Source organism: Pyrus communis, chromosome 5 (assembly GCF_963583255.1).
Source record: "Pyrus communis chromosome 5, drPyrComm1.1, whole genome shotgun sequence".
NCBI lineage: Eukaryota > Viridiplantae > Streptophyta > Magnoliopsida > Rosales > Rosaceae > Pyrus > Pyrus communis.
In genome coordinates, this window is record NC_084807.1 from 4,867,880 (window position 1) to 4,883,267 (window position 15,388).

At 36.0% G+C, this 15,388-nt stretch overlaps 2 protein-coding genes and 1 pseudogene across 3 annotated transcripts; 2 read left to right on the forward strand and 1 right to left on the reverse strand.

Annotated features, from left to right (window-relative positions):
- The first annotated feature begins 404 nt into the window (after positions 1 to 404).
- Positions 405 to 1,504, forward strand: LOC137734171 (rust resistance kinase Lr10-like; annotated as a pseudogene).
- Positions 1,505 to 2,722: 1,218 nt separating this feature from the next.
- Positions 2,723 to 4,226, reverse strand: LOC137735707 (uncharacterized). The gene has a single exon (XM_068475150.1). It carries the CDS (start codon positions 4,169 to 4,171, stop codon positions 2,747 to 2,749), a length of 1,425 nt encoding a protein of 474 aa, XP_068331251.1. The 5' UTR covers positions 4,172 to 4,226; the 3' UTR covers positions 2,723 to 2,746.
- Positions 4,227 to 11,817: 7,591 nt separating this feature from the next.
- Positions 11,818 to 15,328, forward strand: LOC137735643 (uncharacterized). Of its 2 annotated transcripts, XM_068475086.1 has the most exons (5): positions 11,818 to 11,863; positions 11,950 to 12,023; positions 12,789 to 12,873; positions 13,105 to 13,481; positions 13,591 to 15,328. In XM_068475086.1, exons 4-5 carry the CDS (start codon positions 13,154 to 13,156, stop codon positions 14,988 to 14,990), a joined length of 1,728 nt encoding a protein of 575 aa, XP_068331187.1. In that variant the 5' UTR covers positions 11,818 to 11,863; positions 11,950 to 12,023; positions 12,789 to 12,873; positions 13,105 to 13,153; the 3' UTR covers positions 14,991 to 15,328. The 2 variants fall into 2 exon arrangements, with proteins under 2 accessions (XP_068331187.1, XP_068331188.1); XM_068475087.1 differs by lacking the exons at positions 11,818 to 11,863; positions 11,950 to 12,023; positions 12,789 to 12,873 and having other exon boundaries at positions 12,882 to 13,481.
- Positions 15,329 to 15,388: the final 60 nt, after the last annotated feature.

Consider the following 15,388-nt stretch of genomic DNA (forward strand, 5'->3'; position numbering starts at 1 on the left):
CAGGTGAAGTGCAAAATTTTAAAAGATGTAAAAGTAAACCAATTATGTTTATGATAAACTAGCATATACCTACCCACTTTGTTTGTGAACATGTTTTATTTTTGTTTTTAAAATTGGAATAAGAGAGGGAGCGAGAGAACATGAAGTGGGGATAGGGATTTTTGCTTTTCATTTTTTAATTTTTAATATTAGATAAATGAAAAATAATCACCTGTAGGTGAGGCTTAAATAAAAAACAGAAAAATTTGGTAATGTAAAATTATATTACTGCCCATCATATTTTGTTGTGATAGAAGACTAATATTTTTCACCATCTTTCGATTGATAAAGAAAATTTTGTTAATAGGTAGTTTAGATAAAAGCAAAAGGTATGGAAAAAAAAATGTAAATTTATTGTAGCAATTATTATTTGTGCTCACATGATTGAGATGTGAAAAATGATGTATACATACAACCTTTCTTTACATCTCCCAGCAGGGGTCCTTCCACACTAATCACAGCCTTTTTCATCGACAGACAGAGGGAAAGACCTAGTTTCATCCAGATCCAGCAGGTGCTCTTCCATGTTCAAATCCTCTTCATCAACATACGAACTAATCACATGCTTTCGGTAAATCGGTGCACACACTACTACATTAAGAGGGTTAGAAATCAATTCAAAGACAAGTTGGGAGAGGGAGCCCAGGGAACTGTTTTTAAAGGAAAACTTTCTTCTGACTTCTTTGATGCTGTCAAACAAGGTCCTCAACAATTCTAAGGGTAATGGGGAAGAGTTCATAAATGAAGCGGGAACGATGAGCCATATCCACCACGTTAACGTTGTTCGCTTGGTTGGCTTCTGTGATGACGGATTTAGACGTGCTCTTGTACATGAGTTCTTACCTAACGGGTAGCTACGGCGTTTCATTTCATCCGCAGACACTAGGAATGCAACCTCTTTTGGGGCAAATTGCAAGACATTGCTCTAGGAATAGCCAAAGGAATTGAATATTTGCACCATCGATGCGATCAGCGAATCCTCCATTTTGATATCAAACCACATAACGTTTTGCTAGACTATAACTTCACTCCAAAACTTTCAGATTTTGGTTTGGCCAAGTTGTGCTCCAAGGATCAAAGCATAGTGTCAATGACTAAAGCTAGATGGACCACGGGCTACATTGCACCGAAGTGTTCCCGAGCAACTTTGGAAATGTGGCTTATCAGTAAGATGTCTTTAGTTTTGGGATGCATTTGCTTGATATGGTACGAGGTAAAAAGGCTATTGGTGCAACCATGGAGAACACTGACGGGTCTTACTACCTAGGGACGGTCTATAATCTTCTAGAAGATGGAGAAGACCCAATGGCACCCGGTTGATCATCCTCCTAGGAAGGTGTTGATTCAGATGTTTGGAGGAGAAAACTCAACCATGTCTCCTAATCCCTTTGCTTCTGCAGGAATAAGAGCAACTGTGCCATCAAGAAATTTGAATCTACAGTTAGAAACAATTGTTGAGTTAGAGAGTAATGAGTAATCAGACATTAAAACAAGAGTCCACGTCAGTAATGATCCAAAAGGGTAATCATCCGACATAATATAGGAACGTAGGATTGTCAAGAGAACATTTCTTGTACTACGGATGTGTATGCGTAACCGTTGAATAAGAATGATATGCATGTGAGTTTAGGTCAACACGGTGCTAGAATTGTGTCGCTTAATACAAGATGTAGATGTGGATGGACAAAATTTCACCTCTCAGGAAAGTACCACAATGTCATATTTTTATTCAAATCTTGGCCTATATATGGATTCTAATAGTATAAACAAAACCTTACAATGTTATCTTCTAATAGTATAAATAAAAAATTCTCCGAAGGCTCAGTTAGCAAGAGGCCACCCTGAATTTTTGAAGCAAAAACGTCGCCTAATCAAATAAAAACCCTATCAATCAATAAATACAAGTTGAATGGTTCTTTTATTCTCGTTTTTTCTTTTTTTCCTTTTTCTGAGTGCTCTTAAATTATTAGAAACAAGATTATCAACATCCATTTGATAACCTAACAATTAAACCATGACCAAAAATAAAAGAGAAAAACTGTTTTGTTACCTTGGGGCTACCAGATAAGGCAAAAAACAAGTCCACTCATTGACAATGTTGTCCTCAATCCCACCCCACTCGTTGCCATGACCACCTCGACATTCAATCCTTGCTGCCTCATCACTGCTTTAATCTTCACCCGTTTTACCAAAACACCTCACCAGCATCCTTCCCCAATAATCACTCCTGCAGCACATAATAAACAGGATATGCCTCGATGCAGCAGAGAGAAAGCCTGCCTTCAAGAGAAAAATAAATTGTAAGTATTACCTTCTTTTTCCCTCGACGGCAACATTATAAGTGTCACTTGAACCGAATAAGTTGAGTTTTTTCCTTTTACCTCATACCCAATAAAGGAGCATAAGTTTCCAAACTACTATCAAAGTCTCAATTTCTTCTCAAGAGAACAGTCAGAGCTAGTATTACAAGCCCACCGTTGATGCATGTTTTCACTCAAAGTAAGAGGATGGAGAACCAACAATTAAGTTGCTCTAAATCTGGAGATCTTAACACCAAGATAACGAATACTGGTCAAATTATGAAGAAAGTGTCCTCTTTACAGTCTCACCTTCCCCAGACCCCAACCAACACCACAAAACCCCACACACCCCCCCCCCCCCCCCCGGGGCACCCTCTCCCCCTTCTACCAAACAGTAGAGTTAGATCTTAGATCTTCTTTATGGAATTCAAGTATTCTCCTGATACAACCATTCTTAGTTTGTTAAGGAAAGAGTTTTCACAATCACTAGTAGCAGATGTAACGGGTGACACAACAGCAATAAGAATAAAATTTTCCCCATTTCCAACGTCTATTTCATACAACTCATGAAAAACTTCTCTAAACTCACGTATCATTGTTGTGTAAAATGACCGATTTGGAGGAATAACATTTATAGCAAAGATGCCATTATCACAAAGAACTGATTTGGCAGCCAAAAGCACATGCTTCCTAACAAACTCGAACGGCGGAGCAATTATACCATCCCCAGCATCACTTGAATCTAAATCAACAAGCACTACATCAAATTTAGTATGAACGTCATTGCCATCGCCCATGTCACAAGACTCACTACTATCCCCTACCTCATCTGCAAAAATAGAACCGGCAGTCTGTCCATTAACACGGAAAGCAAGTTTCTCTATAAACTTTATTGCATCCCCAACGTGAACATTGATATGCTCACCATCTTCCAGTCCAAAATACTTCTTAGCAACCCTTAGAACCTCCCCATCCGCCTCCACACCCACAACCTGAAAACCCAAATGGGCACTTAAAAATCCGAGCAAAGCTCCACCACCAACTCCTAAACACAAAGCTTCGGGTCTAAACCCACTTCGAATCTGTTCCTCGACACAAGAAGCAACAAGACTCAGACTTGCTACCATAGGAACCAAATAAGGGTGCACTAAAACACTATTATCGAGCCTAAACTCTATTTCTCCAAATTCCACACAATCAAAACCAAAACCCGTCTTCGGAACAATGCGTACCTCCGTTTGAACCAAATTGGGCAATCTCTTAAACCTCAAACGCCTCCTGAACTCCCTCTTCGAAACCTCGGCGCCACTCTCAATCTCCACATCTTCCACCACCATTTCCCCAACCAGAGACCCAACACACCTCTCCAAAACCACACTAGAAACCACATTATCTTCATAACACAAAATGGGTATCTCAGGAATGCCAAATTTGAAGCAACACTTTGGAGATAAAGCAAGCAACAGAGGTTTCAATTTCAAACTCACCCCGACTTCCTCATCACACGACGTGTCGTTTTTATCCTGACGGTGGTAGATTGGCGGTGAATGGTGAGCGTCTGCGGATTGGTTGCTGCCGATGAGGATTAGGCGGGAGATCCCGGGAGAGCTGAGAAGGAGCTGGAGGTGGCCCGACTCGGTGGAGAATATCCAGTCGGACTCGCGGTGGTTGGGGACTAGCATGGCGGCGACTCGGGGTGAGTCAGTGAGTTGAAGAGGTGAGTCGAGGACGGCGACGCGGAGGAGTGAGGAAGAGTTGGAGGGGTTTGGGAAAGTGAAGGTGATGAAACGAGATGGGGTTATGGTTTCGAATGTGCTCCTCTCCAAAACCATTTCGAATGTGAACAATTCGGAAAAATGGGGAATTATGAATTCAACAAAGCTCGGACTTATGATCAATGTATTAAAAGAGTGAAGCCTGGGAGAGGCGTCCGAGGGAAGCCGGCTTAGGCGTGAGGGGAAGCCGACTTAGGCGTGAGGCAAAGTCTCACGGGGTTAAATTTTATTTTTAATATATATGTTTTATATATTATACATATAATTGTATAAATAATGGGTTGTGCTATCCATACATTCCATTTTACTTCTCACATACCTCTTGATAATTTTTGTCTGTTGATCTTCTATGTGAGAAGTAAAATGGGATGTGTGGATATCACACCCCTAAAAAATAATACTATGTAAAATAAACTTCCATTCTCAATTTATCATTCAAATCCATAGTCATTTAAAAGATAATATCATCTAAATTCATCATTCAAAGGTAATATCATCCAAATTCATCAGTCAAAAGGTAATACAAACAAAGAAATCAATCATTCGTCCAAATCCTCTTTATCTAAATCAAAATACAAACAAAAAAATCAATCATTCATCCAAATCATCTTCATCTAAATCAAAGGCAACATCATCCTCTTCATTGCCAATTGTAGATGAACTTGTATGGTATGTCATCAATTCATCAAAAGAATCTTCCGAACCATATTCCAAATTTCTTTGACTTGAGGATCCTTCAGTACCCCGTTTTCTTTTGTATGCAATAGAACCCCGAGGTGAGTAGGCTCTTGAGGAGGAGTAGGCTCACAACGAGGATGAGGAGGAGAAGAATGGGATCTTCTATCTCCGTTATCCATTCATCATCGGAGGCAATTTCTTCCACAACAATGGGATTGTACTTCTTCCTCCTTTTCTCACTTCTCTCTTGTAAAGCCAAATAGTACTTAACATAGGCTAAAGCATTAAGCCTTTTGTGTTCAAGCCTATTCCTTCTTTTTGTGTGAATCTACAAATAAATCAATTCTATTATTCAAGTCTAATCATCTTAAGAAAAAATGACACTTAAGATACTAATAATATATTTACTTACCATTGAAAATGTGCTACAATTCCTCTCACATCCCGACGCACTACAAGTAAGGCTAAGAACTCGGATAGCTAACTTCATTAACTCAGGTGTTTTAGTCCCAAAGTGCTCCCACCAAACCGCTAAAAAAAACAATATTAGTAAAGTAAGTAATTTAAGGGTTAATGATAAAAATATATTAACAATTGACTAATTAAATCTTACTTGGTGTTCACCTTTTCCTAGTTTGCATAGGCATAGAATCTGCAAATGCACCAAGCCTACCATTATATAAATCCAATTGAATATTGGCCTATTCATGTTCTTTCCCTTTCCCTAGCATCCTATCCATGCAAGCATACAACCCATTTCGTACTTCATCACTATTTGAGAAATTGTCCTCATACCGAAATTATGGGTTTAAGTAATAGCCCACCGCATGTAGTAGTTGATGAAGTTGATCGTCCCATCTACGATCTATCTTTCTTGAAATAGGCATATATTTTATCTCCACTTTGTTAAGATTGCTTGCAATTTTCTCTTTTGCAGCATCCATCAACTCATATATAAAACCCATGGGGGGGTTTCTCTCCTCCGAATCAACATATCTCAAGACACAAACAAGAGGAAGAACACCCTTAATGCAAAAGGAAACTCGACCCCAAAACTCACGATCATGTAGCACATGATGCTTAGCCAACTTTGCTTCACAAGATTTTGCATAGATACTTCCGACCATTCTTGAGAGGTAAACCAAGCAATAAGATCTTTTTTTTAGCTTTTGTAAGCTTTGTAGTGTAAGGAAAGAAGTGGCAAACCTAGTGACCGCCGGATGAAGAATTTCTGAATTGTTGGTGTACTTTCTCATCAATGCTAGTACCCATTGATGCCCATATAGATACTTTGAAATACACCTAGCACGTTTGAGTGTGTTATCAAACCATGCCATCTTATAAATATCTTCTAGCATCAAATCAATGCAATGAGCCGCACATGGAGTCCACCACACCTTCTCTCCTCTTCATAAGTTTTGCCCCGGCATTCTTACAGTTCAAAGCATTGTCGGATATAATTTGAACCACATTCTCCTCCCCGATTTCTTGAACAACATCAACCAAATATCCATACAACAAATCTTCATTCTTAATAGAGGCCGATGCATCAACCAATTTTAAGAACCAAGTACCTAGCGAGCTATTGACAAGAAAGTTGATTAAACACCTACTTTTGCTGTCCGACCATCCATCCGACATAATAGTGCATCCATATCTCTTCCAAGCCTTTTCATGTTCTTTCATCATGCTTTGTACATCCTCAACTTCTTCTTTAAGCATCCAAGTTCTATGTTCATGGCTTGTAGGAGCATCAAAGCTAGGACCAAAATCGGATACCGCTTTCACTGCGTTAACATAATATTCGTTGTTTGCCACATTAAATCGATTGGCACTAGTGTAGAACCATCGCGCAAGTGCTTGGGAAGCTTGTCTTCGTTCCTCTTTTTTGAAAGATGTATTCAATGTGGTTTGACGAGCTTCTGAAACATACCTATCAAGTGGTCCCCTTGACCTAGGTGGTAGAAAAGAACCGGTTTGTTGTGAAGGTGTGACACTCACACTCCCACTCCCACTACGTACATATTGTGTCCTTGTTGTGCCCATATCAACACTTTCACTTTCTTCTCCACCACCACAACACAACTCATGGCTAGCTTTCTTCTTTTCCTTAGTTCCCATAACATTAGCAAAGCATTCTTCCTTCACATTGGGTGGGACTTTTTTACAACTAATCATTCCTCTTGAACTTACACCACCCAAGTGATGTTTGAATCTAGAAACTGAACCCGTGCATTTGTGGTTACAAAAAACACCATAGAAGTGCTTGGTGATAGGATCAAAATCTTTTGTCCATTGCCAAGCAAAATCTTTCTTAGAAGAAGCCATATTCTTCAATGCCTAAACAATAAACATTAGATGCATACAGTTAATGAACCAACAATTTATTAATTTATGCACCAACAATTTTCAGGTATTCTGGAACAATTACTATGATGAACATACTCAATTTATGCATACAGTTAATGAACCAACAATTTATTAATTTATATGTCGCTCTGGATCTTATGACCATCCTAGACAGCTGACATCAAAAACACTTTTCAAGAGCTTCCCTGGTACAAATGGTGAAAGCAGATTTATTTCAGTAATATTATTTAGAGTTTAAAAAGAAATAAAAGAAATAAAAGACCTGCCTCTATCCTTGACTGCTCCATATCTCAGACCCAAAACTACTACATCGCACCCAGCCCTATCCTAAAATACTCCCTCTTTCGTACCCCTACCCCAGATTGCTCCTCAACTCCCATATCAAGCCAAAGGTATTAGATGTAAATATGTATTATTTATTAAATATGGATTGTATATATTGTATATTAAATATGTATTATTGTATTATTATTCTATAACTATAATGTAAGTTAAAAAAAATGAAATTTTATTTATTTATTTTATTATATATATAATATAAAATATATAATTTATAATATAAAATATATAATACATCACAGACTCACAGTTCACACCAGTATTAAAAAAAATCAAAAAATAAAATCCATAACTTTTCAAAATTTCAGAAACCCTAACCCTTAAAATTGGGGATTTGTAGACTTGCTGACGGCGGTGGGGTGACGACGACATGGCGATCGTTGCTGCTTCAAGCGGGCAACAGCTGCTATGTGTTTTGGCGCGTGGGAGAAGAAGGTGAAGAAGGCAGAGGATGATCGAAGGTATGGTCCTCATATGGATGGATTTGTGGAATTAAAACTAAAAATCCTTACCCAAACGGCGTTGTTTTGGGTTTGGGTGGTTTAAAATAAAAAAATTTGAAAAAAAAAAAAAAAAAAGGGCAAACAAGGCGCCTGGACGCCTTAAGGCGCGCCTCCGCTGCCTCGGCGTCTCCAGCAAAACCTTTCGTTCACTCTTTCAAAACAGAGGCGTCAACCCTCACGCCCTACCTCAAAGAACGCCTAGACGTGCCTTGAGGCGGGCCTTTTTAAACATTGTACGAAATGACAACAAATTTCAATGTTAAATAACTATTTGTTAGAAAACAAATAATTTATATTATGAGGTTGCACTGTAGAGTGGACCCAAACGAATATTCAACAATGTACACACTAATTGATCAATTTTGAGCATTTTTGTAAATTATATGATTGGAAAGTAAGAGAATTACATAAACAACTAAAATTATATCATATATACTAAAACTCGTAGGGGTTGGATACTGTGGATGACCATTGAGCTGACGTTTTTGCCCCTCAGTTTCTCCTCGCTTCCCGCTTTGTTGCCTGCTTCGTACAGTGGAAAGACGGTTTTGCCCCATTCTTTCCACGCGTCCGTCATCGTTGATATCTCGGCTTCGAGTTCGAGAGTATTCTAGCTGTGTTCTTCTGCGATTGTTTGTTCTTCTTAAATATTGTGGTCTTTGCATCGAAAATATTGGGGGAAAGTTCCTGCTTTTCGTGTTTTAAGGGAACTTATTTCTGTTCTCTAATTTGATGAGGGTTTTGCATCTTTTTTAACCTGGAGTTGTGGGTGTTTTGCCCAGCCTCATAAAATTGGTCTCTATTTCTAGAGTTGCGATCGGGAGGTAAATATTTCGCAGTTTTTGCGTTCGTCTTTGTCTGGGATTCGCAAATCTTAGCCGGATCTGTTTCCTGTTTTCTTCTCCGTTTAAGCGCCGGTTGTCTTTAGATCGTTGATAAATAAATTTTATACAACTGAGGTGTGATTCATAACTACTGTCTTTCAGTTTTTATTCTGTAATTTTGTTAGTTTGGATGAAACTGTAATAATTTTGTTTTGGGTTAGTTGTGGTCTTCACAAGCAGTGCTCCGTTTGGTGTCGTTTTGAACATCACAAGAGCCGCCTCCCTCCCCGCCGCTTCCAACGTCTCCTCTCCTTCTGAGGCCGACTGTGGATGTTTGTCTTTCTTCTCTCCTCTCTTTTTATTTATTTATTTTTTTATAATTTTTTTTGGAAATTAAGATTGCCTGCTTACTTCTTTTTCTTTTTTTTTTCCTATTTGTTTGTTGTTTTTTTAGTATTTGCCACTTCTGCTGGTGCCTCTGATATGTCGTTATTATTATGTTAATGCTGCTTTGATATTTGTTTGTTGTTTTTTAAGTGCATGAGATCGATCTTTGTTTTATTATTATTTTTTTCAACCGGTGTTTCATCTTTCTTGCTACATCAATTCGAAGAATTGGCTAAGAAAAAAAAATTAGAATGAGTTGGAAACTGAGTAGAAAAATATTAGAGAGAGAAACAGAGAATGTGATTTGATAATTGGTAATATGATCAATCCTTGGGGACATATATATTATATCAAGTTAGATTAGAATTTTTTGATTAAATTTGATTAAAATTTGATCATATAAAATAAAACAATTTATACATATTAGAAATATGCATTAAAAAGTTTAAGTCTCACATTACATGGATAAGAATGACTTTTTTAGATGTTTATATGTTTTTTACTGAAGAGTGTTTTGTGTTTCTACTGCCGATAACCAAATGTTGTAACGTATACCTTAATATATTTTCTTGCTGGTAAGCAAAGAGGTTTTTCGCCAAAAATATTAGTTGCTGTTTTCGAGTTGCTCCATTTCTTTCAAAGTTTATTTCCTTAAGGGAATTAAGGTGTATGAAGCAACAAGTTATTATGGTTCTGATGCTTCTAAAATTTATGATTACAGGTTTCATTTGGCTGTTTGTTTTGCATGTTTCATTTTTGCAAAGTAAAGGACATATGCAACACCTTCCACGATTTTAGAACACTTGAAGGTGAGACCTAAGAAATAAAATAGCGGTATGAAAAGTTGTGATGGCATATTAATTCCCTTTTTTATGAACTGATTTTAAAGCATATTTACCCATTTATTTTTTCATATTTTGTATACATTTGATTTATGATAGATTACGCATATACTTAACGTGTTTGCATAAATTTAATGCCTTAAGCTTACACCTGAACAAATACCTATGAAATCTGTAGTATTATCTAATTGAATTGGTTAGTTTTGATTTGCATTTTGTTAATTTATATATTTGTAATAGTCGACCGTGTTGAAATTTTAGTGTATCACTTTCTGTCAACACTCTGCTTCTTTTTCTTATTATATTTTCTATATTTAAATAGCATGAACATACTAAAAACCTGTTAATTACAAACTATCCATTACAAGTTTGTACTGCCTGTTTTCTTCTTTTACATCCAGTAGTTTTAAGACCCGCAGCAACGCGCGGGCACTATTGCTAGTATATACTAAATGCCTAACTTTTCAGTTAATTCCCTTTGTGTCCTTTTTACTGTTCATTCGCCAGTGTTCTTCCCATTTTGCCCTTCAGTTGTTCTTTAAGTTTGGCTTTTTGTGTTTATCATACAGTAAAATGCCGTTTTTGTCCCTGCTGTGCGATAGAAATCTCTCGATTTCTTCAGAAAGCCGAGAAACCTAACCACTCAGCTTCACCATCTCTCTACCATCTCTGCTCTCTTCGATCTCTGCTTCGCCTTCTTCGATCTTTGCTTCGTGATCTCTTCCATCTCTGCTTTTTCCGTGATTTCCTCTTTTCTGATCGGCTTCTATTCGAATTGAAAACCTTCTAGAGCTCTCTTTCCCATATTACAGCAGCAATTTTGCTCCAAATCTTTCCATTTGAAAAAACCCACATCATCATCATCTATTCCTCATCAACACAGGTACTTTCTACACCTATTATATGTTCAAATCTGCTTCGAATTTCTGATTTGATATAATTAGACTTTAGAAAAAACTTGATGATTTTGTGGGTTAGAAATTTTTTTACTAATTTTCTGTGTTCGTGTTCACCACCATCGACGCGGGCAAAGCTTCCCAATTTGGCCTTTTTTTCCGATTTTTCTAACCCATCGTTTGGTTTCCGAGAAAAAAAAAATTTAATAACAAAAACGTTTTTTTTTTTTTATTTTTTATGCAGAGCCGAAGGGTTCTTCAACATTAAGATTTAGATATCCCAGGTTGGTTCAAGGATTTTGCCTCTGAACTCAATTCAGGTACACATAGTCTCTCTCTACTTTGATTCTCTCATTAGTTCTTCGCTTCGGCACCGACAAAGTCTCGAACATGAAATCATTGAATTAGTTCGCATGTTATTTTCCACTACCTCAGCAACTGATGGAAATCTAGGCCTGCCATTTGACTAATTGACTTCAAATCTTACCAAACAGACCTATATGAGACATATATGCTTTAGAAATTTTAATTTTCCTGTTTTATTTTATCTTCATTACATCAAGATTTTTTTTTTGGATTTGGTGGTTAAGATGAATTGAGTAATTAATCTAAAATATCTCTTTTGATTTAATGGTTGTGATAATATGATGATGTGGTGGTTATTATGATGGAAATGGATGTTAAAAAATTATGAATTTAACATGATTGAATTCCAACTTTTCCTTTCGTATTAGGCTATATTGGTTTGAGCATGATTGAATTGATTAGCTTGCATATGAATGGTTTTAAAATTGTACTCTTATCGTTTCTCACAGGTCCCACACGCCCATATATCAGTTGCTTGGCCATTACAAAAAAAAAAAAAAAAAAAAAAAAAAAAAAAAAACCGGGGCTTTTGCTTGCCACTCAGGTTTGTCTCAAAATTAGGTTGTTTTTTGTTCCGATTTGTGTCCTTCAGTCATGTTGTGTTTATCCGTTTTTTAATTGTTGATACAGGACTTGAAAAAAATTGTGAAAAACTGCATTAAGGTACTCCCCCAACGAAATCGTCAATCACCTCTTCACCCAAGGTCTCCCTCTATTTCTCTTTCTCCTTACTTTCTCTCTAAAATCTTCATCCTTTTCAAATTTATTTGTCTAATTTTTTAATTTGAAGTTTTCAGTCTTCTCTATTAATGATAAATAAAAAAAAAAATTTAAAAAAAGTACTAGACTAAAGCATGGTTGTATTAATGGATCTCTAATTCTAATAAATCTTGCATGTTGGCCGAATTGACAATAGTCAGAGTTCACCCTCTGTCTGTCTTTCCAACTTTCTACTGAGGCATAGTTGTATTAATGAGTCTCTAATCCTAATAAATTAGGGATTCTCAACCCATATATGATTTTAGTTTTGGGGTTTTTTTTTTTTTTTGATAGCCAAAGTTAATTAATCCTTAATATCTATATTAATAAATTTTGTTATTAATTTAAGCACAAAAATCCTAAATTATTTTCTAAATATAGGGAGGGATCTTTTTGCATTGTTTTAAAGGAGCATGAAAGTTCACTATTGTAAGCCTGATGTTCTGTTAAACCTTTTTTCCAATTAGATGATAAGATATCAATCAAGGATCGATTTGATAAAAGCTAATGTTTAAAATTGTTTCTCTTCGAGTGTTTTCTAAATATGTTGCAATTTATTTATTTAAAACTTTATCATAATCTTTTGGTAATTAAATTATAATAATCTGTGATGACGATCTTATTTATTGGATTGCATATTTGAGAATTTAGATCTTTGTTTGCAATTTTAATTGCATGACTTTAAATGTATTCTATTTTCTTATTCCCAGCTTTGAATTTAGAAAGCAGTAGCTGCTACAGTGCAAATCCAATTGCTTATCTTATTTCTATGCCTTCTGTTTAATCCGTTGTCAGGTAAGGCTCAAATCTTTCAAATTTGTCTTCGTTTTGGATTGCATGTCTACATAAGGATTTAACATTTTATAGTGTAGTTTCAATCATAAAAGATAGTTAACTAAGGTTTTCTGAATCATTATTAGGGTTGGTTTTTGCATAATAGTTTCGAAATGTAACTTCTATGTGTTTGTTTTGGTTGATTGTAGATTACATATTGTCAAGTATTTAATAATTGACTTTTTTTCCTAGGGTTCTCAGCCCATTATCTGTTGTTTGGAGTTCAAACTTTTTTCAAGCCATGTTAACAAGGTCTAGAAATACCAAACTGAATAGAATGATACAAGAAGGCCATATCGTTGGTTCTTCCAGTGGTATACAACTTTGTGATAAACCAGGCTTTGAACCTCAGAACAAAAGACGAAAAGAAGACCATATTGTTGGTTCTTCCAGTGGCATACAAGTTTGTGATAAACCAGGTTTTGAATTTGAAAACGAAAGACAAAAAAATGTTGACAATGTGTGTTCAACAAGTACAAACACAGTTCAAACAATTGTCAATGTCGATACATTTGATAATCCGAATCAAATTAGTAAAGGTCAAGCCAATTTTCAGAAAAATAAAAAAGGTAAACTAACTTTTTAACTTACAATTTCTTTGGGTTGGTTATGTATTTATGACTTTGTTTCTAATAGGTTGACTTTTTTTTTCCCTCCCTTCACCTGTTTTCTCAACAGGAAATGTTCAGAAATATGTGGATTTGGGAGATAAAAATTATAAGTGCATCCATTGTGGTGCACTTTTTTGGATAAAAGAGTCTTTAAAGCAGAAGTCCAAGAATAATGAGCCCCTTTATTCTCTTTGTTGCCAACAAGGAAAAGTCAAGCTTCCACGTCCAATGCCTACTCCTCACTTTTTAGAAAATTTGCTTGACCCAACTAAAGGCCAAACAAGCTTATTGTTTAGACAGAACATTAGAGCTTATAATTCAATGTTTGCATTTACTTCAATGGGAGCTAAAGTTGATCACACAGTTAACAATCAGTCAGGCCCTTACATTTTTAAAATTAGTGGTCAAGTGCATCATTTAATGGGCTCTTTGTTACCCCCTGATGGTGAATGTCCAAGGTTTGCACAACTATATGTGTATGACACTGCTAATGAAATTGGAAATCGTCTCAATGCTGTTAATTGTAAGGAAACAAATATGAAGCTTGATCAGAATATTGTCAAAGGTTTGATCAACATGTTCAATGAATCAAATGAATTGGTTCAAGTGTTTCGAATAATTAGAGATAAATTTGAAAACAATTCTCTTCCTTCTTTGAAAATAACTATATTGGGTAGGCAATTAAATGATGATAAACAATATGGACAGCCTATATGTGATGAAATCGCTGGTTTAATAGTGGGTGATATTGGTCAATTTGACTCAAATAGAGATATTGTCATAGAGTTTAAAGATGGTGAACTAAAACGTGTGACAAAATTAAATCCAAAATTTATGTCTTTACAATATCCCATTCTTTTTCCATATGGTGAAGATGGATACAGACCTGATTTGAAATTGAATATTCCCTCAAACAATCGCCCATGTAAAAGAGGAAGAGTGACTATGAGAGCATTTATAGCCTATCAAATTCAAGAAAGGGAGTCTCAAGTAGATACATTGTTAAAAGGAGGAAGACTTTTTCAACAATTTTTGGTGGATGCTTATGCAACACTTGAAGAGGATCGATTGGATTACATTAGAAAAAATCAAAAAAATTTACGAAGTGAGGTGTATAAAGGTATTTATGACGCTGTATCAAAAGGTGATCATGATGCTGATAACATAGGCAAAAAAGTAATATTACCTAGCTCATACACAGGAAGCCCTAGATATATGCTTAACAACTATCAAGATGCAATGGCTATTTGTAGACAATTTGGTAATCCTGATTTGTTCATAACATTCACTTGCAATATCAAATGGCCTGAAATTGTGAGAGAATTTGATATAAAACTTGGATACAAGTCAGAGGATAGACCAGATATCATTTCTAGGGTTTTTAAGATGAAACTTGATGATATGATTTGCTACATAAAATCAGGAGAACCTTTTGGAGAAGTTGAAGCAGGTGAGTTTAAGAAATAAATTTTTTTCTCAATTTCTTTCTTTTAATCTTTACAATGAAATTGACTGTGGTTTATATATTTCTTAACTTGATTGCAAACAGATGTTTGTACAATCGAGTTTCAGAAAAGAGGGTTGCCTCACGCTCACATCTTAATTTGGTTAAAGAAGCCTTACAAATGCTACTCTGCTGATGACATAGATTTCATCATTTCAGCTGAAATACCAAATAAAAATTCAGATCCTCTCCTTTATGAAATTGTCAACCAATTCATGATTCATGGTCCTTGCGGACAACTTAATCAAAATTCTCCATGCATGCGAGAGGGAAAATGTTCTAAGTTTTTCCCAAAGCAATACAAAAGTGAAACAATTTTTGAAACAAATAGTTTTCCTGTGTATAGGCATCGTGATGATTC